Raw genomic sequence first — 27,574 nt, forward strand, 5'->3', positions numbered from 1 at the left:
AATGGACTGGCCCGTGGTTAGGCCTTTGCAGTGGGGAGTTGTTTGGCGGACCCCGCAAGTTTTTCTATACTTTACCTGTTATTTTTGTTTGTCTAAAGAAGGGCAAATACTCAGCTTTTGGCATCACTTGCTTCGTTATTCATTTGGTTTGTCGACGGACTGTAAAAATTAACAGTTTAGGGCGTGGTACCGGGCCAAAGTAGGAAGCAAGGTAGATAGGAAGGACGATATCGTTGAGTCGGACTGTCCACGGCTGAGCTTATGATGCCGACGTTGCGGGATGGCACCATGTCCCACCCCGGCGAGAATTCCCACCAAGTCCGGGTGAAAGCTTACTACAAAGGGTAAGAAATAACCATGTCTTTTAGTATTTAATATATCCAATTGGGAATAACTTACTAGCACCAGTTGGAAAGACGGCTAATAAGCTGGCTAACACTAGCTCAGTCAGCTAACGGCTGGCTAATGTTGGGAACCACCGGGTTTTGGTAAACTTGGGCAGGCGGACAGGTGACACTGTCCAGGCGCTCCGCCTGCGAAAAGTCAGTCTCGGTGGTATCTGAGAAATTTTTCAGCTACACGGCGAAGTTGTCATGTGGTTTAAATTAGTTAAATCTGTCTCAGCTTGAAAGCTTTGGAGCTAGTCTCTCAGCAGCGGGCTAACAGTTGCTATCTAAGTTGATAAGGATTTGGCGTCTTGTTATTGATCGTCTTTACATTTATTTTGTCCTATCTCTGGCAGCACAACATGTCCTAAAATACCGCTTTTGTGTCACTTAGGGAGGCACAATGTGATAGCAGGAAATCCTAATAATTGTTGAGCTTTCACAATAACTGAGGAGCTTTGAAAATTCAAATTAAGTAGTGATGTTCATGCCTTTCCAGTTAGGCAATGTAATGTAGACCTATTATTTTCAACCTCTGTTATCCAGTACTTACGTGATATTAGTTACAACAACGAAAACATGTACCACTTTTATATGATGAGCTCATTATAAATAAAAGTAATTAAATCTAAAGATTTGTTTTTTATTTTGTTTCAAAAAAGTATCAAGCTGTAATCAGGTTCTAACTGTGTCACATACAGTAAAGGACACACGAGCTGGCAGTGGGAAGTCTCTTGGTTTACAATTCCGCTTCCTCAAAAACAGCAGCAACCATCATAAATGTTTCTGACTAGTTTAGGAGCAGTTTATCAACTTTTGATGTTCACACTGTAGCCAGAACTGTAACATAGCAGGGTTTTGCCTGGCTCAAAAAGGGGTAAAGAGACTGTTATTGAACTTTCCAGCATTTTATTTCTATTTGTGGCCACTTGCTGAACAAAAATAAATTTTAAGCTTAGTGCAAAGATGCTGTTTGAACGTATTCTTATCAAAGTTTCGGTGATTTTCCTTTGTGGAATGTCAGAAGCGCTCTGATAGGCGCCAACGTGTTTTCTATAGAGGAAAACCCCGGATGATCTAATATTTACATAAAAGAAAGCCTAAACCAAGTCAGTTAGCAAACAGACTTCAGTACAAGACCTGAACAATACATATCTACATATTGTCCATTAATGTATGACATATCCAGGTGGACGGCATTGTCTTTGAGTTTCTGTCATGCTAAATAAGCATTTAGTTTCACAGTTGATTGTCATGATAGAAATAATTGATTACTCGGTTGTTTCAATTATACTTTGCCTCTGTTTGATGGAGTCAAGAGATTGGAGATAAGTCAAGACTTGAAAAGCGTGTAGTGCAAGTCATCTCAGCCATACCCGTGTGACACACCTCAGTACCTCAGTACCTCTGTTATGTGTGTTGATTATTGGGTGGCATCTCGCAGAGAGAGGCATGTGAAATATTTCTGACGCGACGGCTGAGGAATCTCAGCTATGCTGCCAAAGAGAGATTGCAGTGTAATGGTCTCATGATTCTGCTATCGGGATGCATTAAGCCAGGATGTCATCTGAGTTGTTTTCTTTCGCTGCAGAAGTTAAGAATGAAAGATGTTAGAGCTAGTAATGCACCAAATCAATATAGTAGATTAGGCAATAGTACCATGTCGAAGCTGTTTACCGACTGTTTTTATAAGGCCACAACAAAACATCTTTATACACCTTATTGTATGAATCATTGCACAGTGTGACATATGGACGTTGAGAACAGCAATACTTCCTGTGACAAAAGACCAGAGATGGGGAATGGAGCTTTTTGTAGAGAATAAATTTTCAACATTTTCCCCTGTGGACTTAAACACCATGTAACTTGGAAAACTTTCATAATATGAAGATAAAATTTTAAATGATGTCATTTAATCTGTTCACATTTTTGTTTGAGAAACAAAAGAGCAGCTTCTTCTGAGGGGGTGAGGTGGGAGGCACTGATTTTATTTTATTTTTTTTAACTTCAGATCACCCTCTTGGGTTTTGGGCATTGTGACTGGCATTTTCCCGTAAATTCGTGACATTGGTACTGACACAATTCCATTAATTCTGACTGAACCGATTACAGCTAATTAATCCGAAATGAAAATAGACGGTGGCAGTGTGGCTGCTTGAAAACAAGAGCCTCTTTCATGTGACATAAAAGCGTTAAGACTTAGCAGGTTGTTCAAACACTACAACAGCTGATTTCACAGATTAATTCCATATCCGGGGTAAAATCATTATATATGAAGTCATATGCTATAAAACGCCCACCTCCGTGACTTTATCAATGAGCTTACTCTCTTATCTGCTCTTAGTGTGGGGTGTTTTCTGGGTCTGTTCTTCACTGTTTGCATGTTTGCTGTCAGTCAGTGCCAGCAGCAGATTGGTGTCAGCCTGTAGCAGTCACCAACGTGTCTTTATTTTTCTCTCATTCAGGCTGCAAACGCACTGACCATATGACCAGCAACTGATGGCGATGCTTTTATTTTATAGTCTGTTTCTTACGGTGGCAGAGGGTCCCAGGGGCTCAGCTGGATGAGTGGGCTCTTGTTTTAGAGGGGTTTTTTTTTACTGCTCTCCCGTATGATAGAAGAGTCAGACAAAAAGACATACACAATTGAGTATGGAGAGATCTGGGGAAAAGTGACTCCTAACGGGGGATATGTGCATGTGTGGTGTAGACCAAGATAAATCATGAACCCAGGATTCCCCAGCATAACATAACATAGCATAACAGGTCTAGTTGCTGTAAAAATGAGCTAAAGTTCCTACTGTTGAAGGTACCTTCAACAGGAGTTAAAAATAGTTGCCTTCCAGGTGAGATGGTTTGGGGATGTCCTATTTGATGTGGCCCATTACACTCTGGAGTTTCTCTCAGCTGATTCAAGAACATCTCAGTGTACCTGCAGAAGAATGCGAGGGGTGACTATGGAAAGATGGCTTTCCATCTTTTCAGTAGGCTTTAAATGCCACAGCACAGGTAAACACCTTATTAAAACACTTTGAATGTTTGAAAGCTATAGATAAAAAAAAAGCACTAAAATGCATAAATTAAGCAGAAATGGTTTACAAATTCTAACAAAACAGTGTCTTTATATCGCTATAAATAATTAAAAATAAGTGGTCCTTAGTGTGGTAACGGACCTCTTTAAAACGTGACTTGGCAGGAGATTTTTCTGTGTTTTTAGCTTTTAACCTAGTGCTTGTCTATTTCTTTTTTTTTTTTTCTCTAGATTTTTCTTTTTTTGTTTGTGCTGGGTTTGGAGGGCAGCCATCTGATGTTTTCCTCTTTGCTCTTGTTTTAATGATTCAGCTTATCTTGGTTGTGTATTGAAGCACAAATTTAACATTATTTTTGCTTGCCTTTCTGTAAGAAAAAAGATAACCCATAGCTTAAAATGTGTAAACCTTGTATACTTTTAGCTTGTCTTCTTAACAAAAACCTCAGTTTTTTTTAAATTCACTGCACTCTTTTGCCAGGAAAATTGTTTGAAGATTTGCCGACACAAACTAACACAAGGTTTCCTGTGTGCCAGATTAACTTCAGGATTCCTGTGTAAGGCATGTTGTTTGGCAGGAAACTAGGATTACACAGGCCTGATGGAGCAGTTGAGTTATTTTCCTCTTTTGAAAGGATTTGCTCTTCTTTTTCAAAGACTCTGCCATCTGCATCCCTGCTCGAAGGCCCGGCTTTGTTAAAAATATGGCAAGCAGTTCTTCCCTTTTCTCGTTATTTTTGGTCTGAAAGCCCCTCAAGAACTCAACCGCAAAGCCACCCACCTAAACGCCCATCTATCTACCAGAATGCTCCTCCACTGTATCTGATTCTCAGATAAATGTGTGCGATTCCTGCATTGTAAGGTCTATGTTGTGTGTAGCTATGGCTCATGTATTGCATATAGGTGTTAAGCGTAATCTTGTCTCTGAGATCAGCAGGAGTGTGTTTGGCTGCTGTTGTTTTATTGCACAGAGTGACACTCCCTGTTTAGCTCTGCAGGTGAGCTATGTTGCCTGGAGACCACAGCATCCTGCGGTCAACACCAGCAAAGGCCAGACCTGACTGGGAGGATGGACTGGGAGGAATCAGGGAATTATTTGTTTGTTTTGGGGGTGGGGGGCTGTTTTGGTTAAAATTTTGCATGGCTTCATTACACGAATTGTCTTTTCTTTAGTGCGTATGTGAGCTTTATGTTGGAGATTAGCATCTGTCTGTGTTTTCATGAAAAGCTTTGCTGTGCGTGTATATGTGGGTCATGTAAACTTGGATGTGGTAGCGCTGAGTGTGAGATGAATGGTTCTAGGGTCTGTGGCAGCCCTCATAGGACCCTCCTCCATGCTTGATTGCTCATCAGTGATGAATAACTTCATGCTGGGCAGTTGGGACTGCAGAGTCCTAATCACAGCTATCACCCCCTCCTCCTCCTACTCCCTTAATTTAGCCGTGCCGTAGAACAGGGCATAGGAATGCCAGACTCGTGTGGAATGCTGTTTCCTCCTTGTTCCTCACGAGCGACGAGCTCCTAGTTGCTCATAACACAAATCTTCCACCACTCGAAGGAATCCTATAGCACGGCTTCTTTTTCAGACAGGTCACTAAATTTACTTTACTTTACTTCTTTACTGTGTTATTTGTCTCGTAACATGTATTTCACACAAATGGAGTAAATGTTTTGAACCAGACTGACCTACTCTCTAATCTCTGTTAATGGGGTGGAGTCTTTGAAGAGCCACTATTCCCGTAAACATGATAAATTAGCATATACTTAAGGAAAAGAGTCTGAAATGCCAGACATAACAGAAGTCTATGCATTTTTATTTTGCCCATTCATTGAACAAAACCTGTTTGGCAGGTATCAGAATATTTTTACACCCAGGAAAAAAGGGTGTAATTTGGCAAAAGGGTGTGCTGTGGCCGTTTTTATGTGTAAAATCACTCAGAGAAGTGGAAACTGCAGTGTGTCTTTTGTTTTAGTCTCACACAGTGCACAAACAATAATCAGGAATCTGCTCTGGAATCTATTGGAAAAGTGACGATTGGATAATGAACAATGGGTATGGAAAGTGTTTCTGGCCTTACGGCTCAAAAAACAACAACAAAAACAAAAACACATAAATGACAAGTTTGGACACAGATTATAGGTTTCCATTCAGAGATATTGAAGAGGAAGAATTTGATTATGAAAAGGACTGTCAAGGTGGTTATTTTGCCACACACGCTGAGAAAACGAACTTCAAAACGTTTAACTATGCAGAGCACAACATGCATGACCCTGAAAGTAACATTGACCCAGATACCCACTTCTACAATAACACCAATAATACTTGTGAGTACTATACGGATGACCAATTCAATATGAATATTAAAATGGCAAATGCATTGTCGGTCATACATTTCAATAGTAGAAGCCTGTATAAAAAATTTTCTAAAATTACAGAATGTTTAAGTAAGTTAAAAAAGTTTAATATAATTGCAATATCAGAAACATGGCTCGATAATGAGAAAATTAGTGAAATGGGACTGGAAGGATACGAATTATTTACAATGAACAGGGTGAATAAAAAAGGAGGCGGTGTTGCCTTATATGTAGATAAAGTTTTGAAATGTAGTCTGATTGAATGTATGTCAAGCACCATAGATAACGTATTGGAATGTGTCACTGTTGAAATCCATGTTGAAAAAGCTAACAATATAATTATAAGTTGCATCTATAGGACACCAGGTTCATGCCTTGAGACATTCAATGAAAAACTTGCTGCTATGTTTAGCAACCTAAATGATAAAAAAGTGCAAATAATTTGTGGTGATTTTAATATAGATTTGCTAAACCCAAATGGACATCAGAAAACAACAGATTTCATAAATACAATGTATAGTAACTCCCTTTTCCCTGTAATTATAAAACCAAGTAGAATAACAATTGATACAGCTACATTGATAGATAATATATTCACAAATAAAATTGACCATGAAATAGTAGGTGGACTTCTTATAACTGATATAAGCGATCATCTTCCTGTTTTTGCAATTTTTCAAAATTATTTTGGGATTAAAACTAAACAAAAGAATCAAATATTTGATATGATACGACTTAGAACAACAGGAGCCATTGCTGCCCTCCAGGTGGACTTAAAGGAACACAATTGGAATGAGGTTTTTGCAAATGAAGATTCAAATAGTGCATATGATGCATTCTTATCAACTGTAATTTCACTATATGAAAAACATTGTCCTTTAATGAAAATCACTAGAAAGCATCACAGATCAAATAAGCCATGGATCACAAAGGGGATAGAAGATGCATGTAAAAAGAAAAATAATCTATATAAGAGATTCATAAAACAGAGGACAAAAGATGCTGAAATAAAGTACAAGTTATATAAAAATAGATTAGTAAATATTATAAGAACAAGTAAGAAAGAATATTACCACAAATTATTGGAGCAAAGTAGAAGTAACACACAAGAAACATGGAGGATATTAAATAGTATAATCAAAAAGGGCTCAAAAAATAAGAATTATCCAGATTATTTTAAAAAAGATAAAGATATTGTGCTTGATAAAACTAAAGACATTGCAAATGAATTTAATGATTTCTTTGTAAATGTTGGCTTTAATTTAGCAAAAGAAATTCCAGAGTCAAGAAATAATAACGACCTAAATAAACATATTACTCAGAATGTGTCCTCCATGTTTATTGGTGCTGTAACTCATAGAGAAATAATTAACATTGTGAAGACATTTAAAAATAAAAAGTCCACTGACTGTTTTGGTATTGACATGATATTAGTTAAAAGTATTATAGAATATATAGTGCAACCTTTCGCATACATTTGTAATCTGTCCTTTCAAACTGGTGTATTTCCCTCACAAATGAAAATAGCAAAAGTTATTCCAATCCATAAAAACGGAGAGAGAAGTCAGTTTACCAATTATAGGCCAATATCACTGCTCCCACAGTTCTCAAAAATTTTAGAAAAGTTATTTGTTAATAGACTTGATAAATATATTGAGAAGCATAATCTCCTAAGTGATAACCAATATGGCTTTAGAGTGAAAAGGTCCACTTCGATGGCAGTGATGGAACTTGTAGAAGGGATATCTAATGCTATAGATAATAAGGAATATACTGTTGGTGTTTTTATAGACTTAAAAAAGGCGTTTGATACGATTGATCATTCTATATTAATGAATAAACTAGAGAGATATGGCATAAGAGGGTTAGCATACAAGTGGATGAAAAGTTACCTGGATGACAGATATCAATATGTCGAATTCAATAATGTAAAATCTAAGCAGTTGAAGGTAACTTGTGGTGTTCCTCAGGGCTCTGTGCTGGGCCCTAAATTATTTATATTATACATAAATGACATATGTAGCATTTCCAAACTGTTAAAATGTGTATTGTTTGCTGATGATACCACTCTGTATTGCTCAGGTAAAAACCTGGAACAGCTTCTGACTACAGCGGAAAAGGAGTTAAATATATTAAAAAACTGGTTTGATGTAAATAAGTTATCATTAAATATAAAGAAAACAAAATTGATTATTTTTGGCACTAGACAAATGAAAAATGTATCTAAAATCAGGGTTAATGGAATTGAAATTGAAAGAGTGTACGAAAATAAATTTCTTGGAGTGATAATTGATGATAAGCTGAGTTGGAAGTCTCATATAAACCATGTGAAAACAAAAATGTCAAAAAACCATTGCTATTCTCTATAAAACAAAGCATGTCCTGAACAAAAAATCATTATACACACTCTATTGTACTCTGTTGCTTCCATATATGACTTACTGTCTGGAGATATGGGGTAATGCATATAAAACGAACACTTCCTATTTTCAAGTTGCAAAAAAGAGCTATAAGAATTATAAACCAATCAAACTATATAGAACCAACTAACATTTTGTTTATTAATCTGAATACCCTGAAATTTTATGATTTAGTTGAATATAAAATGGCACAGATAATGTATAAAGCACAAAATAGCTTGCTTTGCCCCAGTACTCAGAAGCTGTTCAAAGTCAGAGAGAGTCAATATGACTTAAGGGGAACAGATTTCTTTAAAAAAAACAAGATAAGGACAAATATAAAGCAGAGATGTGTTTCTGTTAGAGGAGTTAACCTGTGGAATAGTTATGACAGTGATTTAAAAAGGTGTAGTTCATTTTCCTTGTTTAAAAATATGTTTAAAAATAGAGTATTAGAAAAATATATATATCAAGAATGAAAAGAGCAAAAAAAAAAACAAAAACAAAAAACAGAAAACCTCTTGATTCTTTTGCTTTGATGTAGTTACTTACTAAGGTGGTGGTGTTTTTTCTTGTTTGTTTGTTTGTTTGTTTTGTTTTTGCTTTGTTTGCCTTCTCTCACCCCAACCGGTCGCAGCAGATGGCCGCCCCTCCCTGAGCCGGGTTCTGCCGGAGGTTTCTTCCTGTTAAAAGGGAGTTTTTCCTTCCCACTGTCGCCAAAGTGCTTGCTCATAGGGGGTCATATGATTGTTGGGCTTTTCTCTCTGTATCTATGAAGCACCTTGAGGCGACATTTGTTGTGATTTGGCGCTATATAAATGAAATTGAATTGAATTGAATTTTATTATTTGCTTCGAGCCCTGTGTACAGGAGTTGCATGCTAAAAGATCTTTTGTTAAAAGGGTTGGCGTAATAAGCAAATGCTTCAGCCAATACCTTTTGATTAGCCTTGTCTCATGCTTTCTTGCTTTGTGGTAAATCTTTGTTCTGTCTTCACTGAGATATTTGAATGCTAATCAATAAACATATCAATCCTAAACAAACCACAAGAACAGCAGTGTGGTTATTATAATTAACTGAAACTAAACTAAAGATTGAAATGGTGTGAGACTCCATTTTATTTAACTTAAATAAAAAAAACAAAAAAAAACAAAACTGCAGCTGAAACGTGTTGTGCTAACAGAACTAACATAAATAAATGAGAATTACTCTGCCAAGGCAGCTCACTCATTCATTGGGACAATTTGAATAAAGTCAGATGTGAAATTAGTCAGAGATCAGTGAGATTGGAAGTCAAATGTGACTAATTGTGTGATATTTAGAATCCCCATATAACAATATAATTTGCTAACTGCCAATACAAACAAAAGCAGTAATTCTAAGCGTAGTTTTAAAGATAAAATACAATTGATGAAAACTTGAACTGAGTTTCTCTTGAAGAAGAGGTCAGAGGTCAGAAGTAACATAACAATTAGAATCCCCATATAGCATTCCCTTTGTGGCTGTATGTTGTCAATAGAAACAATGGCAGTTAGATATGTAGATTTAAAAAAAACAAACAAAAAAAACTATATAGCATTATTATCACTTTGGCCTTCAGATCACTCTGTTGACCTTAAAGAGAGGTCAAATCTTTTTACAGTACGTGCTGTATGCTGATGATGAACACCACACTCATGAGAATCATAGTTATAAGGCTTTTTGTCACTTTTCGACCAATAAATCATTAAGTTGACGTTGAAGACTTTGGTAGATGTAAGCTAAATTTTAATGGATTGTTAACACGACCCTACTCTACACCCCACAGACAGAGTGAAACACGCAAATATTACTTAAAACACAACCTCCTCTGTGGAAGCAATAGTAGTAATAAAAAGTAGAAATAAAAGTAAAACTGCTTTATTTTTAGTCCTTTGTCAGTATGGTCAAACTGAAAAGCCTGAGGGCATTTGGGCTTTGGTGGGGTTTTTTTTGTTTTGTTTTTTGTCACTCTGGCGTGTCTTTTATGTTACTTAGTCATCTGTCTCCACAAAGTGAAATGTTTGTAGTGTAATATCTGTTTTGGACATCTGAAATGTCATTCTTGAAAAATGCCATCTGTATTACAATAATTAAACTAATAAAGACAAAACTGAGTATTTTAAATTGTGGAAACTAAACTGAAATCAGCATAGGTTTCTTTATTTATGTTACACATAAAAAGTAATAATGTACCTAACTGACCAGTTTTAGCTTTTAATCTTCTTGTGGTGCTTTGCCCTGACATCAGGACAGATGGGAAAATTACTAATGCAGTTAACTCCACAGCAAAGTTAAAACTTAAAACTGTTAGTTAACATGTGAAGGTTTCTGTTATGAATTTGCTGAATTACTTACAAGTGAAGAATCCTAATCAAAAGAAGCAGCACGTCAGTCATCAAACAGCTGCCTCGTTGGTGGCCTTGAAAAACAACCTCTTTCAATTAAGTTCAGCACAGTCATTATTGGTTTGGAACAATCAATAGTTTTTCAATTAAAGTTTGACTCAATGAGGACAAAAAGGGAAAATGACCAAAACTGTTTAATAGATTTTCAAAAAAAATGCTGTAAATTTTCTGTTGACCGTGTTGTGAATTGAGTGATTGTTAGATCTTGGCTCATTGTGTCATGTGTGAAAACACATTACCTGTGTGCGGCCTTACTTTAAGTCCTGGTGAGATTAAAAAAGAGAAACCGTTCAATAACAGTCATGTTCATTATCCACAAGTCTGTTGGTTTTCTTTAGTTCATTATTTAACTGATATTTAACTGTTTATGTGAAAAATATCTTAAATGTTGGAAATGTCTAAACTCTGAGAATCCAAGGTGAGGTCTTTTTAATTTGTTGCATCATATTTTTAAAACAAAGAATTCTGTAATGTGAGAGGTAACAAGGTTTTCCTGCATCTTTAAAATAAAAATAAAAACTTTTGAAACCCTCCAGGGTGTTGCCATCCGACAAAGGAAAATCAACTAGGAAAAGTATTTCTAGCAGGACTTGTTTTTACATTAAAAACAAGTAACAGAAACATGATATATTGGTATTGGCATTTATAATGACTGAAAAATGATGGTTAATAAGAAAAGACAGGAGAAACACCCAATCATCAATCAATCATGTTATGAGTGTTGATGTTGCATTGTCCACCAGAGGCCACTCTGCAACTTCACTCTTGGCAACACGTTTGGAACGCAACAAACACAACAACCAGTTGAGCAGAGTTGTGCTCATTGATGTCAAGTAATCCAAGAGTTGCTGTGACTATGAAGCACGATTATTCTTAGGCTGTCATGTTATCTTGTTAGGGACTCATAAATAACTATACATAACACGCGCAAGGGAAATTTGTTTGTTTTGTGTGTTGTGTCTGCGGAAGTGGCTTCAGAAGATGGGTACACTGGGGATGGACATGATCAGCAATAATACTCGGGTGGACTGTGGTGTCAAATAGTCCTTTCCCACTAGCACCTACTTGTCTCAACTCAATGCGGCTTCACTCAACTCTGTTTCGGTCATAGAACCTAATTTGTGTGGATTTGTTGTAGCACACGGCGGAAAGTCCTGTGATATCATTTGTATGCGGCATGAATGCCACAATAATGGAGGACATCAAGGCGATGGTATACCTGGTGCCCGTTGAGTGGCGTTTTGTCAGACTTGGGGACTGCTGTGTGGTTTTTTTTTTTTGGTTTTTTTTTTTAAATGTTTAAATTTTTTTTAGAAATGGCTACTCTAAATTGCTTTAGAGTAGCCATTTCTCTTAATGCCAGGTTTAAAACATGGTGGATTTGATTCTCATAACTCTTTGAGTTATGCCACTGACTAGCCAATTGGTGGCATGTACTCTCTTGAAATCACATTTTTGAATCGTCTCAGATCACTTGGAACCCTGGCAAGGTACTACCACATAATGGAAACCCCTAAAAACTGAGTCGAACTGTTCCGAGCTGATCCGCCTAGGTACTAGTGGAAAAGGGCTATCAAGCAATGCCCAAAGTGTGCCAAAAATATCCTCCACGCCATTACACCACCATCTGAACCATTGATAAAAGGCAAGCTGGATCCCTGTTTTCATGTTGTTTTGAGAGTCACCAGACTCTGTTTTTCTGTTGTCAAATTTTGGTGATTCTTTGTGAATTTCATCCTCAGTTTCCTGTTCTTAGCTGATAGGATTGGCACATGATGTGGTCTTCTGCTGCTAAAGCCGATCTTCTTTGAGATTTGACATGTTGTGCATTAAGAGATGCTCTTTTGCATACCTTCGTTGCAGAAGACCTATCTGAATGCCAGTTACTTGAGTTGTTTCTGTTGCCTTTCTTATAGCCTATAAGCAGTGTGGTGATCCACCTCTGACCACTATCATCAACAATACATTTTCACCAAGACAACTGCTGCTCAATGGATAGTTTGTTTCTGAGATTATTCTTGACAAACCCTAGAGATGGTTGTTTGGGAATACCCCAGTAGATTTCAGTAGGTTTCTGAAAGACTTGAACTGGGCAACCATGCCACATTCAGCATTGCTTAAACACCTTTCTTCACCATTCTAATACTCAGTTTGAACTTCAGTGGCATGTCTAGATGCAGTCCATGTGACTGGCTGATTAGTTATTCACATTAACAATCATTGAAGCAGGTGTACCTAATGAGGTGGCCAGTGAGTGTATTTTTGATCACTGTGTTCTACTTCTTTCCTGTATCAGCTGCAGTCTTTAGCTGAGCTCGTATCTGTGTTAATGAGGAAGTTGTTTGAAACACTGGAGATTTGGCTAAACTTTAACTACAGCGTAGCCGCACAGTATTTAATGAACACCCTCAGCTCTGGTCCAGTCACACGTGACTCAGTTAGTCACTCGCTGGCATCAAAACGGCGCTTGGATCATCTACAGTCACGGTGTTGGAATTGTAGTGCGTGTGTGTGTTCATATACTGTTGAACCTTTGATGTTATCAGGGTTTTAGGAGGAAGTGGAGCTGCCATGCTGGTCCTGGAGGAGAGATCAGACTTGAGGAGTGCTGTTTCCAGTCTTTTTCTCCTCCCCCTCCTCTCACTGGTAATGATTAACACCAGCAGGATGGAGGAAGAGGGTGAGAAAATAGAGAGCGGAAGGGAAGGAGAAGAAGGCATCAGACTGTCTCTTGACGTCAGCATATTATTGCTTTATTCATTCTTGATGTGTGGTTTCGCAGACAGTTTAATACCTGCTGTGCGGAAGCTGTGCGCTGACGAATCATTTCAGATCCTCCTGTTAATGTCTTTCACCAGATTATTGGTATTAATTATGTTTGTTCCCTTTTGAGGACTGAACCTGCATTGACCCTACACACCTCAGTCTGTCCTTGAACTTGTGTAGTAGCTGCCTTTAAAAGACTGGGATTTTATAATTGTGATAAAAAGCTTTCAAGTTGATGAAAATCTGGAACCAGCTGGGATGAAGGCTGTAAAGGGAGTAAGAGGTCTTTGTCCTCGGCTGGAGGTGGGGAGTGCATTTACACATCACGACCTTTTTCCTTGTTTTTGCCCATTCCCTCTTCTCTCTTATTCCTGATCCTGCTCCAGTAGCCGCCTGAGATCAGATCTCTTGTCACCTGCAGACCTGTAAAAGCTTGTGTTTCACATCTCTACCCCCATCTTATTGTGTAGTAAACACAGGGAGCAGGTAACGTCTATCCTTGCGCTAACATGAAATTATGAGTGGAGTGCTGACTGCTTCCATGGGGATAACTGCTCAGCAGTTCTTATCCAATGTTTTTTAATTTAACAGGTACAACACCATGCAGTGTTAAAGAGATAAATCCTGCATTTTATCCAAATTGTTCATTTAAGCAGGTAGAAAAATCTATACAACCATCCAACACCTACATCCCTTTAATGACTAATTTTCCAAATGTGATGTGCCTGAATGGGACCACACAGTCCCCTCTAGTGGTGACACTTGTGCAAATAAGACGACAGATGTCTAACAAATTCATTTAAAAGGAAGTGGGAAAAGGCCGTCCTATACCATGTGTATAGTGCTTTGCCCCTAAGTCGTTTCCCCTCTCTCCTCTCTTACATTGTGACTAATCCTGTAAGGACATTTTCCAGTTTACTTTTTTGTGCTAATTGGTTTGTTTTTAATTTGTCACCCATTTAATTTTTTTTTTATTTTTTATTTTTTATCTTTGCATCTATCTGTTTCTGCCTACTTTTTAGGGTAACTCCCCCTATGGGGTGGCACTCATACCGAGTGATCTAGATGGATGTTTTAAGACTCCTTGAGATGTCTGGAGATGTTTGAGCTTTAAGGGAGGGGTGGAAACTCATCTATGTATATGAAAGAGGGTGCAAAAAAAACAAGAGCTTTGTAGCCAAAAATGCAAAAGAATAATTGTTTTATGCCATTTATATTGTTTTCATAATCATTAGAAGCCCAAATCGTCTGTCAATCCTTCCAGGGTTACAGGAGAGCTGGAAGCAAGAAGCAGGGTTACTCTCTGGACAGGTTCCCAGTACATTAAAGGCCAAATTAGCATCATACATGAGATGAAGGTTTGATCAGCGAGGTCTAGCATTGTCAGAAGTTATATTTGTTCTTGACTGAGCCTCCCTGCTTTTCCATAAAGGGACTGCAGTGGTGGGCAGTGAGCCCTAAACCACAGCGGTCACGGTCCAAGAACAGCCACTATCAGCTGTGCCATTTTGTTTGAGTGCGCGGCTGTCTCGCTCACTCCATGGCAGGCTTTCTCGCTCTTGTTTTTGCTCTTTCTCACACCCTCATGCTGTACAGATGAATGCACACACAAATGTGACAGACTGTGACTCACATACAGCAGTGTTTATAAAAAAAAAAAAAAAAAAAAAAAGAGAGAGAGAGAGAGAAAAAAAAGTGCTCTCTCACCTCTTTTCTCCCCATCATAAGTCTGACATTCTCCAGAGTTTTTGTTTGACGACATAAGCGAGAGCGGGGGACAGATTGGAGGAGTAGAGTGTTTAACAAATTTTTATGAGTAATGACTAGTGCTGCTACAATCATTTATCATTTGATTAGCCAGTTATCAAATAAAAATGTGAAACTTTTCTTCTTTCACTCTCAAATCTTTCAGGTTTTCTTACATTTCAATTGAGTATTACTGTATTTTAGATTACTGGCCAGACAAAACGTCATCTTGAACCTTGGGGAGTTTATGATAGACATTTTTTGTTCTGCATTGTGATATTTAAAGGACTGAAACGTTTGTACAAACAGTAATCAGTAGATTATGTAATAATAACAATACATTTTCTTCTGCAGCCTTAGTAACAATATTTGATGTCTGTGAAGTGGATCATAATATTGTATCCATGTTGCAGAGAATGGATCTATGCATGTACTGATATTCAGATTTGAAACACTAGTCATTCAGATTTGTTGACTAAGGAGGCCATTTGTATGTTTGTGGAAATTAATAAGAGGTATATAAGTACATATAATAAGCAATAAATAGTGTCTGCACTTGGTTTGCACCCACAACTTTTTTTCCTCTCTGCTTATGAAACTTGTTTCTTAAACAATACAGAACAGTGCAGAAAAGTGTACTGTGCTGGTTATGGATGGATATAGATAAGATTACATTGCATGTTTTCAGCATCACTGTCTGTACAAAGTAGCAACGTAATGATTCTCTACATCAGATCATACATTGTTTTCCAGATATATTTAGTATCCAGATGGATAAGTTATAGTTTTATGAAGGGGGGCAGATGTAGTGTAGGCTGTAGACATGCTTTCTAATACTGTAAGTTTAGGCATTTTAACATGTGAGTCCATGGTGATTGGCTCACTTTTGTAATCACCCTCATATGGCCTTTAGAAGTACTACAGCTTTTGGCTCATCATTTTCTTTATTCGCTTTTAACTCCAGAGGTTCTCGGCTGTATAAAATATGGGCCTAACTTCTGGGTCTGAAATTTGAAGGCATCTGAGAAGTACCTTAGACCTGCATTCTTTTTGATTACCACCAGGGGGCGATAACTATAATTGCAAAAAGAACTTGCAAGCTTCACTTCACTATGTTCCTGATATTTTATGGTGTAAATTTTTATTCTAAGCATCAGAGATGATTATCCAGGACATACTCATTGGCTATCAAAGACATTAACCACTGAGAGTGCAGTACAGTCAGCTCTGCCCTTTGTTGGTCGCAGCCACTTTCAAAAGATGAGGATAATAGATATGGAGATGCCAGTCTTGGGGTTTCAGTATAGGACTTCAGAAACCAATGTATGATGGTCACATCACACCCCTGAAAGTGATATGTTGTAGCTGTATTTGTTTTTATTTATTTGGCCTTGGTCTAAATAGTTAATAGTGAAATTAATCTAGTGGAATGACTTTTATTGGCTGTGAATGCGTCTAATAGAAAATGTTAGAGTGGCAGGAAAGTCAAATATTGACTCTGTGTTGGTATTGATCCAGTATGTCTGATTGTTTCAAGTTAAATAATATACTTGTTTTTCTTTCCTGCAGGGACATTATGATCACACATTTTGAACCGTCCATCTCGTACGAGGGCTTGTATGGGGAGGTGAAGGACATGTGCTCCATGGACAACGACCAGCTCTTCACCATGAAGTGGATTGATGAGGAAGGTACGTTTCTAATCAGACTGCTGCCTCCACCTTAAGGTGAACAGCCATCAAAGCTGGGGCTTTTTCACAAATTAACTTATGGAAAAACAACCATTATAGAAATATGATTTAGGAGCCACGGGTTGAATTTGGCAGCATATGATGAGCGCAGGCTCACATCAGCACATATGTCATTACCACTGCATTCCATTACCATTGCATAAGTCTTGTCAGTCTAGATGCATGCAGGCTGATTCAGTCCTTTGTCAGCGAGTTATTTGGCAGAAGTCATTGTGTCATAGGAAAGATGGAGATGGAACCATCAGATCATTCCACTCAGGAGAAGGTCGGCCTGCTCAAACTCATTAGACTCAGATCAGCTTCCACTGATAGCCACCCACGTAAAGTCACTGGAGTCATTAGTCTGTGTGAGGCAGAAAAGCTGCTTGATGTTGTTACTACGTACTCTGTGCTTGCTGTCTCTCCTCCTGTCCCCAAAGTGCACACCGTGAACTCAGGTCATCGTCGCTATAATTACAGAATAGACCTGGAGTTTGTCTGTATGTCTGCCTGCTGCTGATGTGTGTTTTTAAAAATACTCAACTTCGGACACTCAGTTTTCCTATAAACAAAATATAGTACTGGGTTAGTTTAAGTCTTTAATCCATAAAAACGACATCTAACAACCTCCCCTTGTACCCTTAATTTCAAAACTCAGTGAATTACTTTCAGACAGTTTAATATGGCCATGGCACTTTATACTCAATGGTTATGATAGTCTTTTTTATCATTGTACGTGAAAAACTTGCGATACATTGTGTATATTGGATATATCACCAAGACCAACCTGAAATATGATAAAAACTGCTCAGTTCAGAAAAGAACGCCAAGGGTTACTCCTAGTGGGCTTCAGAAGTTAAGGTGACTTCTGTATGTAGGTGGCTTTTCTTCTAAACACAAAAATGGCTTCTTAACAATTACACATAAACCAGTAGGCTGATTTTGAGATAAAGAGTTGAGAGCCAGCAACCTGAATAAATCATTTTGGGCTTTGGGAAATTGTGTTTATAACAAATGACTCATTTGTCAATCCAGTGAAGCAGTAATGAAAATATTTTAATTGCAGCCATAAATATGAAGGGCGCTCCTTACATACACTGTACAAGACATGCTTGAATAAGCTTAAACAATTAAATCTTTCAATATCACAAAGCATTTTAATACGTCACCTTTTTGTCCATGAACTTGAAAAGCAGAAAATTCTTCACTATGTTTTAAAGCCCAGATTAGTTCAAATTTTCAGGAAACATAATAAACCTGATGAACCCATTAAAAAAAACAACAACCGCATAATAAACCTGATAAACAAAGCGTCACTTCTGTCCTCTTCCTGAAACCAAAACTTTGTCTGTACTGATTAAACCAGACTGTCACATTTACCTTTGACACAATAGTTGCTGCAGTCCACCCACTAATTCAACATCCACCTCCAGCAGTTTGTATCATTTTAAATTTGCACAATGTGTCATAGTTTCCATTTCTGTGCTATTTATACTATCAGCATTTTTTTAATTTTTTTTTTTTATGGTGATCGGTCGGGTCGAGCGGTAAGAGCAGAATTGAGCGTCGCCTTGCCCAGCCTCCTCACGAGTGACCCTGGACTTTTCCTGTAAATGATGAGGAAGTAATTAGATCTGTGTTTGAGTGGCATTTTAATTATTGTTCACTGCACAAATAGGCATGTACAATTAAAAGTAAAAATGTTCGAAATGGCATCATCGACGTCTGCTCACACCCACACACTTTCAGTGTTTACTTAAAAGTTCACGTGTGGCGTTTTGTATCACACCTACGATTTGACTGAATTTTTTTGTATTTTAAATGTCAAACTGCCCCGCTGTTTCGTTCACCTTTAACTCTTACAGACTTTTGCACCGTTTACTGGAAATACAGTTTACCTACCTCTTAATTGTCCTTTGCAGCTGCTTCCCTTGTTGTTCTGTGTAAAAAAAAATAAAAAAATAAAAAAATAAAAAAAAAAATTAGCATCCACTTTGTGGATTTTCCTACGGCCACATTTTAAATGCCGTGGTTTCCTTTTTATATTTCTAAGCAGGCTTTAATATTTTCATCTGGAAACTGAAATGCTGATATTTTTGAAAGAACAAAGGAGAGGGGGCTTTCAGACACACCTATTAACTAATTAAATTCCAGTAACAATTTTGGCTTCCACTAATTATTAAAACAAGATCATTGTGATGAGACAATAAATGTGCTAATTTTTGCCCCTTCATAAACATTTTTGTCTCTTAATAAAACACCAGATTTACTCCCTGACAGACTATAGCAGGGTTATTTTGTAAAATTAGAAAAAGAAATCCACTTAAATGTGCAAAATCTACAAAAACCTTTTTGATGGCTCGGGAGATTGACATTGGCTTTATGTGTCTCTGTGTTTCTAATCTCTATTGCTAGTATCTATTCTAGAAACATAGGACAAAAAGTGTACATCATGTACTCTACACCGTAATTTTAATCTTTCTTTCTTTCTAAAGAGGAAGCTCATTGAAACTCAATAAATGTTGTTTTTCTTTCTGCAAGTAGTTTTACTGCAAAGGAAGCAAAAATATTCTCTTGTCCTCCCACGTGTGATTACTCCCAGTAACTTTGGTTTCTTGTGTTCATGTAAATGTGGTGAATGACATCTGGTCTCTCCTCCGCTGCTAGGTGACCCCTGCACTGTATCGTCGCAACTGGAACTGGAGGAAGCTCTGCGTCTCTATGAACTCAACAAAGACTCGGAGCTCATTATCCACGGTGAGCCTTTCTGCTTTTCACACAAGTCCTTTTTTTCTCTTTTTTTCGGTTACATCTACACTTTCAGCCTGTGTTCCTGTATGCTGCTGTTAGAAATGTGTTAATTCAGACCAGTTCTGTAATAACTCTAAGAAAAGCCTGTTATTGTTGACTCTTTGCTTTCCCAGTGGTCTACTCACCTCCCTGTTGGGCTTTTTTATAACAAGCCAAACTGGCAGCATTAAAGTTGTTCCATTTCTGGTCATTAAGCTACAGTAGAACAGCCCTCAGGCCTGGATCGTGGCTGACAGCCAGTACCAACACAGACTGCCACAATTTGACTTATTAGTAGTTAATGTCCTCCTTCATAATCAGGCTCTCCTGCTTTTACAGAGTGAAAAGCGTCAGTCCTTAATGTTGTTTTTAGTTTATAATTACAAACACCTTAGGCACAAGACAAAAGAATTAGAACAGAATTACCTTTTTTTTTTATTGTGAGCCTGTGTTCACTGCAATAATAGATCCTAATATATTTAGATTTTTTCCTTGTCAGAATGAAAAACATTTCCTTGCTTTACTCATTTATCTGCAAGCAATATCATTTTTTTTCCTTTTTAGCATTTCAGAGTTTTTAACGATTTAGATATAAAAACATCAAAATAGACCATGGGACTTGAAAGACACTGACAAAGTGATTTTGCACAATAAGTTACTGTGTAATATTCGTTTGCCAAAGATCTAGTACACACTATCCGGTCCATATCAAGTTATGTTGTCTTTGGATATGAATTCACAGAAACCTCCCACGTTTTTACAAAAAAGCCTTGCAAACATCTTCTGACAAGCAGCAGTGTTCATTATTTGTTAATTTTCAGTGTTTGAGTTTGAGATTCTTTCCTATTTTCGAGCTGGGTGGGGTGATCTTCGAAGAGCCAGCCACCCACCACATCGGCCGATGTGATCTATTTGCTGATAGATTGGCATTTGTAACAACCAGTAAAAGGAAAATTAAAGTAAAAGGTAAAAATGAGACAGAAGAAACGCCCATCAACCATGTTATGAGTATTGATGTTGTGTAGTTTGTGATCTCCACCTTCCCTGTTGGAAACAACCAGCATGCAAGCAGAGTCGGGTGGAGCGTAAATGAGTAATCGATGACTTGTTGTGATAATAAAATAACATTAATTTTAAAGTGTATGATCCTATTTTCTATTTTAAGGACTTATAAATAACAACACGTAACAAATGTTAGAAAAATCTGTTTAGTGCATCTCTGAAGAAAAAATATTATATGTGTCTGCAATAAAAATCCCATATCAAACAGGCTGTAGTCATGGCTACAACACATTTCTATGAGAACTATTATTTTTTGCAGCACATAATAAAGAAAAAAATTTCATATAGTTTGTCCAGCAGAGCTTGCCTGACTGCAGACCGTGTTTGACAGTAAAGTGATAATGTTAATTAAATTTACTAGTGCAACTAGTGTCGGTTTTAACCGACATAACAAACAGTCAACCTAAACATCTGTCCGGTGGCTTGTAGTTTTCTTTCTTTCTTTTCTTTTTGCTTTTTATGCATCAGTAATCATGTTCATTTCTGCTTATGTCTGATCACAGATGGCTAAATAATGCATACAACAAAAAGGCATCCAAACATATGTTTAAATTGCCGCTGAACTGTGAAACAGCATTACTTCTGCTGACGACTGTTTATGGGCCCCGCAGCTAGTTCACCGTCTAAGCTTAATCTGTTTGACATAGACACAACCTCATGAGTCCAGGCTGAGGGGCGATGGTTGTATATGTGGGTAGATTTGATTGGCAGGCTGTGTGTGTTTGAGTATAAAACCTGGGGCTGTGGATAATGTAAAGATTTAATCTAATCAGAGGTGGCGGGTCAAGAGTGCAGCAGATTCAAGTGTGATGACTGAAAGAGGATGAGTGAGACATGAAGGGGGATGTTTAGGAGAGGAAGTGAGGGCTCCGTGAGGGGCCATCAGGTCTGCTTGTTAACGAGCTCTTTGGCTTTAGCCCGCACCTCGTCTCTGACTCACGCTGCCCCCAGTCTAACTCGAGCGGTCTCTCTGCTGTCGACTTCGATAAAAATTGTCTTTTCCCAGTTTGTGTAGTATCATACACAAATACACATCATACACACCTGAAAAAAAGTTTTCCTTTTGCTACAGGTTCACCGTGACGATGATAGAAATGTCTGACTTTAAGACTGTCTAAAGTTAGTCATCCTTTTTCTTTCCAGTGTTCCCCTGTGTACCAGAGAAACCTGGCATGCCTTGTCCGGGAGAAGACAGTGAGTTGAACCTTTTCTTTCTTTATTTTTACCTCATTTTTCGCAGCTGAACAATCCTGCATTTAACTTGTATTTCAAATCTATCACACATCAAGGAAACCTTAAAATGGCACAGTGGTGTAATGGAGACTGTTGAATGTCTGGGTCCAAGTAAGGACGCTTAACGAGTCTGTGCAGAGAAACAGAAGTTTGTAAAAGCAGAGAAACAAAGTACTGTTGCAGAAAATAAATTATCATTTGAATATGATGTGTGCACAAATTATTGTCTCCTGAGGACAGGAAGTCATGTTTGAGTAACCTCGGTGTACAGTGAAAGGCCTGTAGGTTTATCCAAGTGAAAATACAGCACAACAGTTACATAACTGAAAATTAAAAGCAATACATGCGTGCAGGAGATGGGATGTCCTTACTGTATAAAGATACTTTCAGCCAAAGCAGAATGATCCCTGTGGTGATTTGATTTAGATTTTATACCGGATGCCGTAACCCTCCGATATATACAAGCTTGGGCTCAGGACTAGGAGAAAGCTTATGACCTCTAAGGCTGGGTTTGTGTCTCCTTCCAGTCTGCTTCGCATGTAAGGCAAATGGGTTAACTGCTACACCATAGAGCCACTCTGTTTTTCTATAATTTAGAAAAACATCCACCTCCATTACAAACAATGTGATTCAATGGCTGCCTATGAAGCTTTGAGACAGTGTCAGGCTCACACTACATGATATTTTTGTCTGTTACCATGGTCACTGTGTGAGATTAGGTGATTATACACTCATAAAATCCTTCCTTTTCATCACCAAGAGACATGACAGAGTTCCTCTCATAGGTGTCCTACCACAGAACGTGCCATAATGAGGCTCTGCCACTTTTTTCCAGAGTGAAGAAGTGGAATATTCACACTGAATAATGTGGTTCAAATTCACTGAAGTTTATTTCATGCAGGAGAGCCAGTAAAGACACATTGATGGTTAAAAGTCATAAGAGATGCCGACTGATTCACAGCTTTGACTCAACATGCCAGAAATTAATTCAATGTTTTTACCTGTCTAAAAATCAAAGAGAGAGTATCGAACCACATTTATAAACTTTAACTCAAACAGTTTTAGCACTTTTCAACAAACAAGATTACACAGAAAATCCACAAAACATTGCAGAAAGTGTTGTGATGGTGGTGTTTCAAATATGGTTGTGAATTTAGAAAGTTTACATTTTTGTCCGATCACACTAAAAATGCATAGAAACCACACGTGTGAAGCTGGATGTTTTTTTTTTTTTTCCTCCCCTCCCTCCACAGAGTCGATATATCGCCGTGGAGCTCGACGCTGGAGAAAGCTTTACTATGCCAGCGGTCACGCCTTTCAGGCCAAACGCTTCAACAGGGTGAGATGTAATGAATTGTGTAGTTCTCTGCACTGCTATGTCTATTTTTAAGTGTTTTTTTTTGTTTTCGATCATCTAACAGTTCACCAGTAACAATCGAAATACACACTGTTTAGAGGGGCTTTGTGAGTTTCACGTGGTTGCTGGTAGGTAGCATAACAACAGCAGTGACTCCAGATATGCTCGCAAACGTATGGGACGGGTTGGACTATCATATGGACGTATGCCGAGTGTCCAGAGGGGGGCACATTGAGCACAACCATGTATTTTAAAATTACTGCAATCTTCCATGTAATTGTGTCATTCTTTTTGATACATCCTTTATTTCCCTTCTGTTTTTTTTTTTTTACATTAGTGTCTAAATATTGCAATGGCTAAAGTTTTAAACCTCAGTGATTTTAAAGTAGTAAGGGGGTTGATTCTAGACGAGAAGACTCGTTCATGTTTCAGAAGTCATTGTTGTCTCTGTGCCACTCTTTGGATTATTCTGTGTACTTGATTATGATAATGATTTTTACTCCTCTCGCCCACCCGAGCAGCGAGCCCACTGCGCCATCTGTACAGACCGAATCTGGGGTCTGGGAAGACAAGGCTACAAATGCATCAACTGCAAGCTGCTGGTTCACAAGAAGTGCCATAAACTGGCGACAGTAGAGTGCGGCAGACCGATGATCCATGTGAGATCTGTTACCATCAATTAATCAAATACACACTGAACGTTTGTCTCTGTGCTGATTGTACTTTAATGATGGATGTTATTCTGTAGGATCCAATGATGCCCAGCACACAGCCCAGTCAGCTAGACCCACATGAACAACCAGGTAACACACACATTTAAATCATTTAAAGTTTTAAAGCACAGTTTTCTCTGTTAATTTACATAATATAGTCTGTGAAATTAGCCTCAGAGGCTCAGTTATGTAAGACGGCTCCACAGTGCGTTCGTGCGTTATCACTGATGACTGACGGCATCACTGCTGGGCATTGGGCAGGTTAAGTTGGGTTACGTTAGGTTGCGCCTGTTAGAGCAGCACTATCCACCCAACTTGGTTATGAGTGGAGATGCAATATGAAACTATAAATGTTATAATGTGATCATGTTAATTTAATGCATCAATGGTAGGGCTCTGCAATTAACCGAAATTTAATTTCAGCTCTAGCTGCGACTTGCAGTAATTTTGAAAATAAGACCGCTGAGATAAAACAATTTTTCTTTAGATTTTTTTTTTATTTTTTTATTTTTTTATTTTTTTATTTTTTTATTTTTTTAAAGCAGTACCACCCCCAACCACCCGAACACACACATGCACAAACATGCACCCACGCACAGGCTGTATTAGCTCAGGTAGAGACTAGGTTTGAAGCAGACTACCAAACAGTAAATGCCTGTTGTTTCAGAATTTGAGGTATGTGATAAATAATCTTAACACTCACTAGAATTAAAGTAATTATTATTTTTATCACAGTTCAGTGGTCCCGTAAGAGCACCCTGTATCCCAGTGGTTGCAGCAACACACCCTAAGACAGCACTTGTACTCCACTAGAAGCACTGCAGGGCATTTCAGAAGCATCCCAAAAATGTCTTTCTGCTCTGCGGCATGAAAGATGTACACAGAGTCAGTTTTTGATTAAGCCTGTGTGCAAATTAGCACGAGGGGAAGTCAGTTTGGTTTTGTTTTTAAAATAAAAGACCTCATGCAGACTAAGACCTGATTTAGAGTTCTGTGTAGTCATTGTTGAGCCTACGATGTAGCCTTAGTAAGTGACCGGCGTTGTCGGCATTTACACATACTGGTGTATTACATGTTATTTATCGTGTGGGTGTGTCCCCAGTGTTTTATATGTGGTGCTAGCCAAATAAAATACTAGGGCTTTTCCCCCTCCTGGATCCCCACCCTTTGTTGTAGTCAGGTTTTTCTGGGGGGCAAATGCATTCATTTAATTCTTTGTACATTCTCTCACATCAATCCTGATAGTTTCAGCAGTCTTCCTCTAGGAATTTGCTGAGTTTTGTGAGTCTTTATATTGATGCCATGGTTATTATTCTTTATACTAGGGTGATGATTTTTTTTCTTTCATTGATAAATTTAAAGACTGCGGTGAAATGAACAGGAGGAATCAACAATGCTGAGCAGGTCAGTCACAATAGTTGCGGGCTAAGTTGACCCAACGTTACAGAAGGTTAATTTTAATCTTAATTTCCTCCTGAAGCATAAATCAAACACACTACAGACTCGCACCATGTGTAATCCCAGGGATTAGGAACAAAATGTGGAGCTGATTTTGAGTGCCCATTATTTTATTGCCAGTGTTTAGATAACACCGAACTCTGCAAGGAGCTCGTGCAGGGCTTGACCACCTGGACTACACGTTGATCAGCTGATTTTGGGAGCTTACCATCGGCTCCAAATTTAGGTGCAGTCGAGTGGTTGAGAACTTTGAAAGAGGTTAGGATCATTGTTTGCTGTTAGAGGGGCATCTAAAGCTCAGTGTGCCATTATTGAAGTGCAGATGTCCTTGCTTTACTGATATTATGGCTTGATTAACATTAAAATAATTTATAAGGTGTAAAGGCATACTTTCCTACTTATGTATTCACAAAATGGTCTGGTTTTGTTGTATTGCTAAACAAGGGTCAATACAAACTGGCTGTTTTCTTTTCGAACCAAGGAGAGAGAAACTGCTCTGGTGCTGCAGAGCTGTGAACAAAGCGTGTGACTGTCTCTCACCTATTTTCTCTCATCTCTCCTATTTTCCTTTTTCCTCTCCTGCCTCCCCCTCGCCTTCTGTCTGTCTGTCACTCTGTCTGTCACTTCTCCCCCCCCCTCTCTTTCGCAGGCCCTCAGAATAAAGACTCCAGAGAAAGCTTGACTTACGATGGAGAAGAAAAAGAGGTGAGAGAGAAATCTTTTCAAACACTCTTGATACGTGACTCATAATCTGTCAACCTGTCACGCTGACTAGATGGATATATGTATATTTAGAAATTGGTGCTGTTTGGGTGAGAGGGAGAAAGATCATCTGTAATTGAAAGCAGGTTTTCATCTGTGAGGATTTGGGCGATCCTTCTTTCACCTACTGTGCATGCTGGATGCAGAGAGCGTGGAGACGTAGGCACCCGTGTAGTGATGTTGGTATTGATTTCCTTTGGTAGAGCTAATAAAGTAACCTTTTATCACAGCTCTTAACACCAGAGGCTGATTAATGGCCAGGGATGCAGTTTGGAGGTTGGTAGGGAGGATTGTTGGATGAGGCAGGAGAGCTGGAAATAGATAAAGACTGAATTGAGTTGGACGCCGATAGACTGAGATAAAAGAGGGCAGGCCGACTGATGTTATCTTCAGCTCCATGTGTGACTCTGGGGATGGGGTTGTCACGTGAAGGGGTGTTAGATAGATAGGTAGTCGAAACGGTTCGCTACAGGACAGATTACAAGAGAGCAGAGAAGGCGGGCGAGGAAACGGTGAAGGTGGGAGTCATGTTTACAGAGAAGGAGGACTGGGCCTGATCTAATGGTAGCAGCATGATGGTATTAAATCGAGACAAGAAAGTCATTACTAAGATTTATTGCCTAAAAGTGGTGCTGGGAGCTTTTTTAATATCATTTACAAAATCACCCAAAGGAAATCACACTCGTGCTCAAACCAACTCATCAGCTCTGTCAAAAATTATCTTGAGAAAGTCAGAGCCAAAACGATGCGTGATTAATCGGCTCTGAGTTGAATTCATTATGTTTTTGTTATAATAGTATTTCGTGCTCGGCCCCATCACTGGGGTTCCTTACCTTTTTTTTTTTTGAAATTGCACCTCATAGGCACGGAGTAGCAGAGACACAGGGAAATCGACTTCCAGTCTGGGCCTGGCCGACTTTGACCTGCTGCGGGTGATCGGCAGAGGTAGCTACGCCAAGGTGCTGCTGGTACAGCTGAAAAAGACGGAGCGCATCTATGCCATGAAGGTCGTCAAGAAGGAGCTGGTCAACGATGACGAGGTAAATCAGAAGAGGTGTAAAGACTGCTGATCCCTGACATGCTTACCAGACATATAAAATCACCGTAAATAAAGGCAAAGAAAGAAATCAAAGAAATCTGGATAAAATCTGATGAAATGGAGCCTTTTTGTACTTGTGTATCAAGGGCGATCTATTATATTCTTTTTAAGATCCATATTTTTAGTCGCTAGAATAGCTTTGTATGATTCAGTTCAAAATATTTGGTTTATGCTATACGAGACTCCCTCAGATCATCCTCTGTCTCAAATTAACAGAACTGTACCGTAAATATGAGAAAAGGTGGGCAGAGTAAAATGGAGATG

At 38.4% G+C, this 27,574-nt stretch overlaps 1 protein-coding gene across 1 annotated transcript in view; it reads left to right on the forward strand.

Moving 5' to 3' along the window:
* Nucleotides 1–27,574, forward strand: part of prkci (protein kinase C, iota) — a 43,625-nt gene continuing 16,051 nt past the window's right edge. The window contains exons 1-9 of the mRNA XM_085141614.1: nt 1–344; nt 16,676–16,797; nt 19,504–19,593; nt 21,832–21,882; nt 23,175–23,260; nt 23,800–23,937; nt 24,027–24,081; nt 26,099–26,154; nt 27,075–27,251. Of these exons, the coding sequence (XP_084997740.1) occupies nt 262–344; nt 16,676–16,797; nt 19,504–19,593; nt 21,832–21,882; nt 23,175–23,260; nt 23,800–23,937; nt 24,027–24,081; nt 26,099–26,154; nt 27,075–27,251 (858 nt within the window). The 5' untranslated portion in view covers nt 1–261. The remainder of the gene's footprint in view (nt 345–16,675; nt 16,798–19,503; nt 19,594–21,831; nt 21,883–23,174; nt 23,261–23,799; nt 23,938–24,026; nt 24,082–26,098; nt 26,155–27,074; nt 27,252–27,574) is intronic.

The sequence above is a fragment of the Neolamprologus multifasciatus genome, chromosome 18 (assembly GCF_963576455.1).
Source record: "Neolamprologus multifasciatus chromosome 18, fNeoMul1.2, whole genome shotgun sequence".
Taxonomy (NCBI): domain Eukaryota; kingdom Metazoa; phylum Chordata; class Actinopteri; order Cichliformes; family Cichlidae; genus Neolamprologus; species Neolamprologus multifasciatus.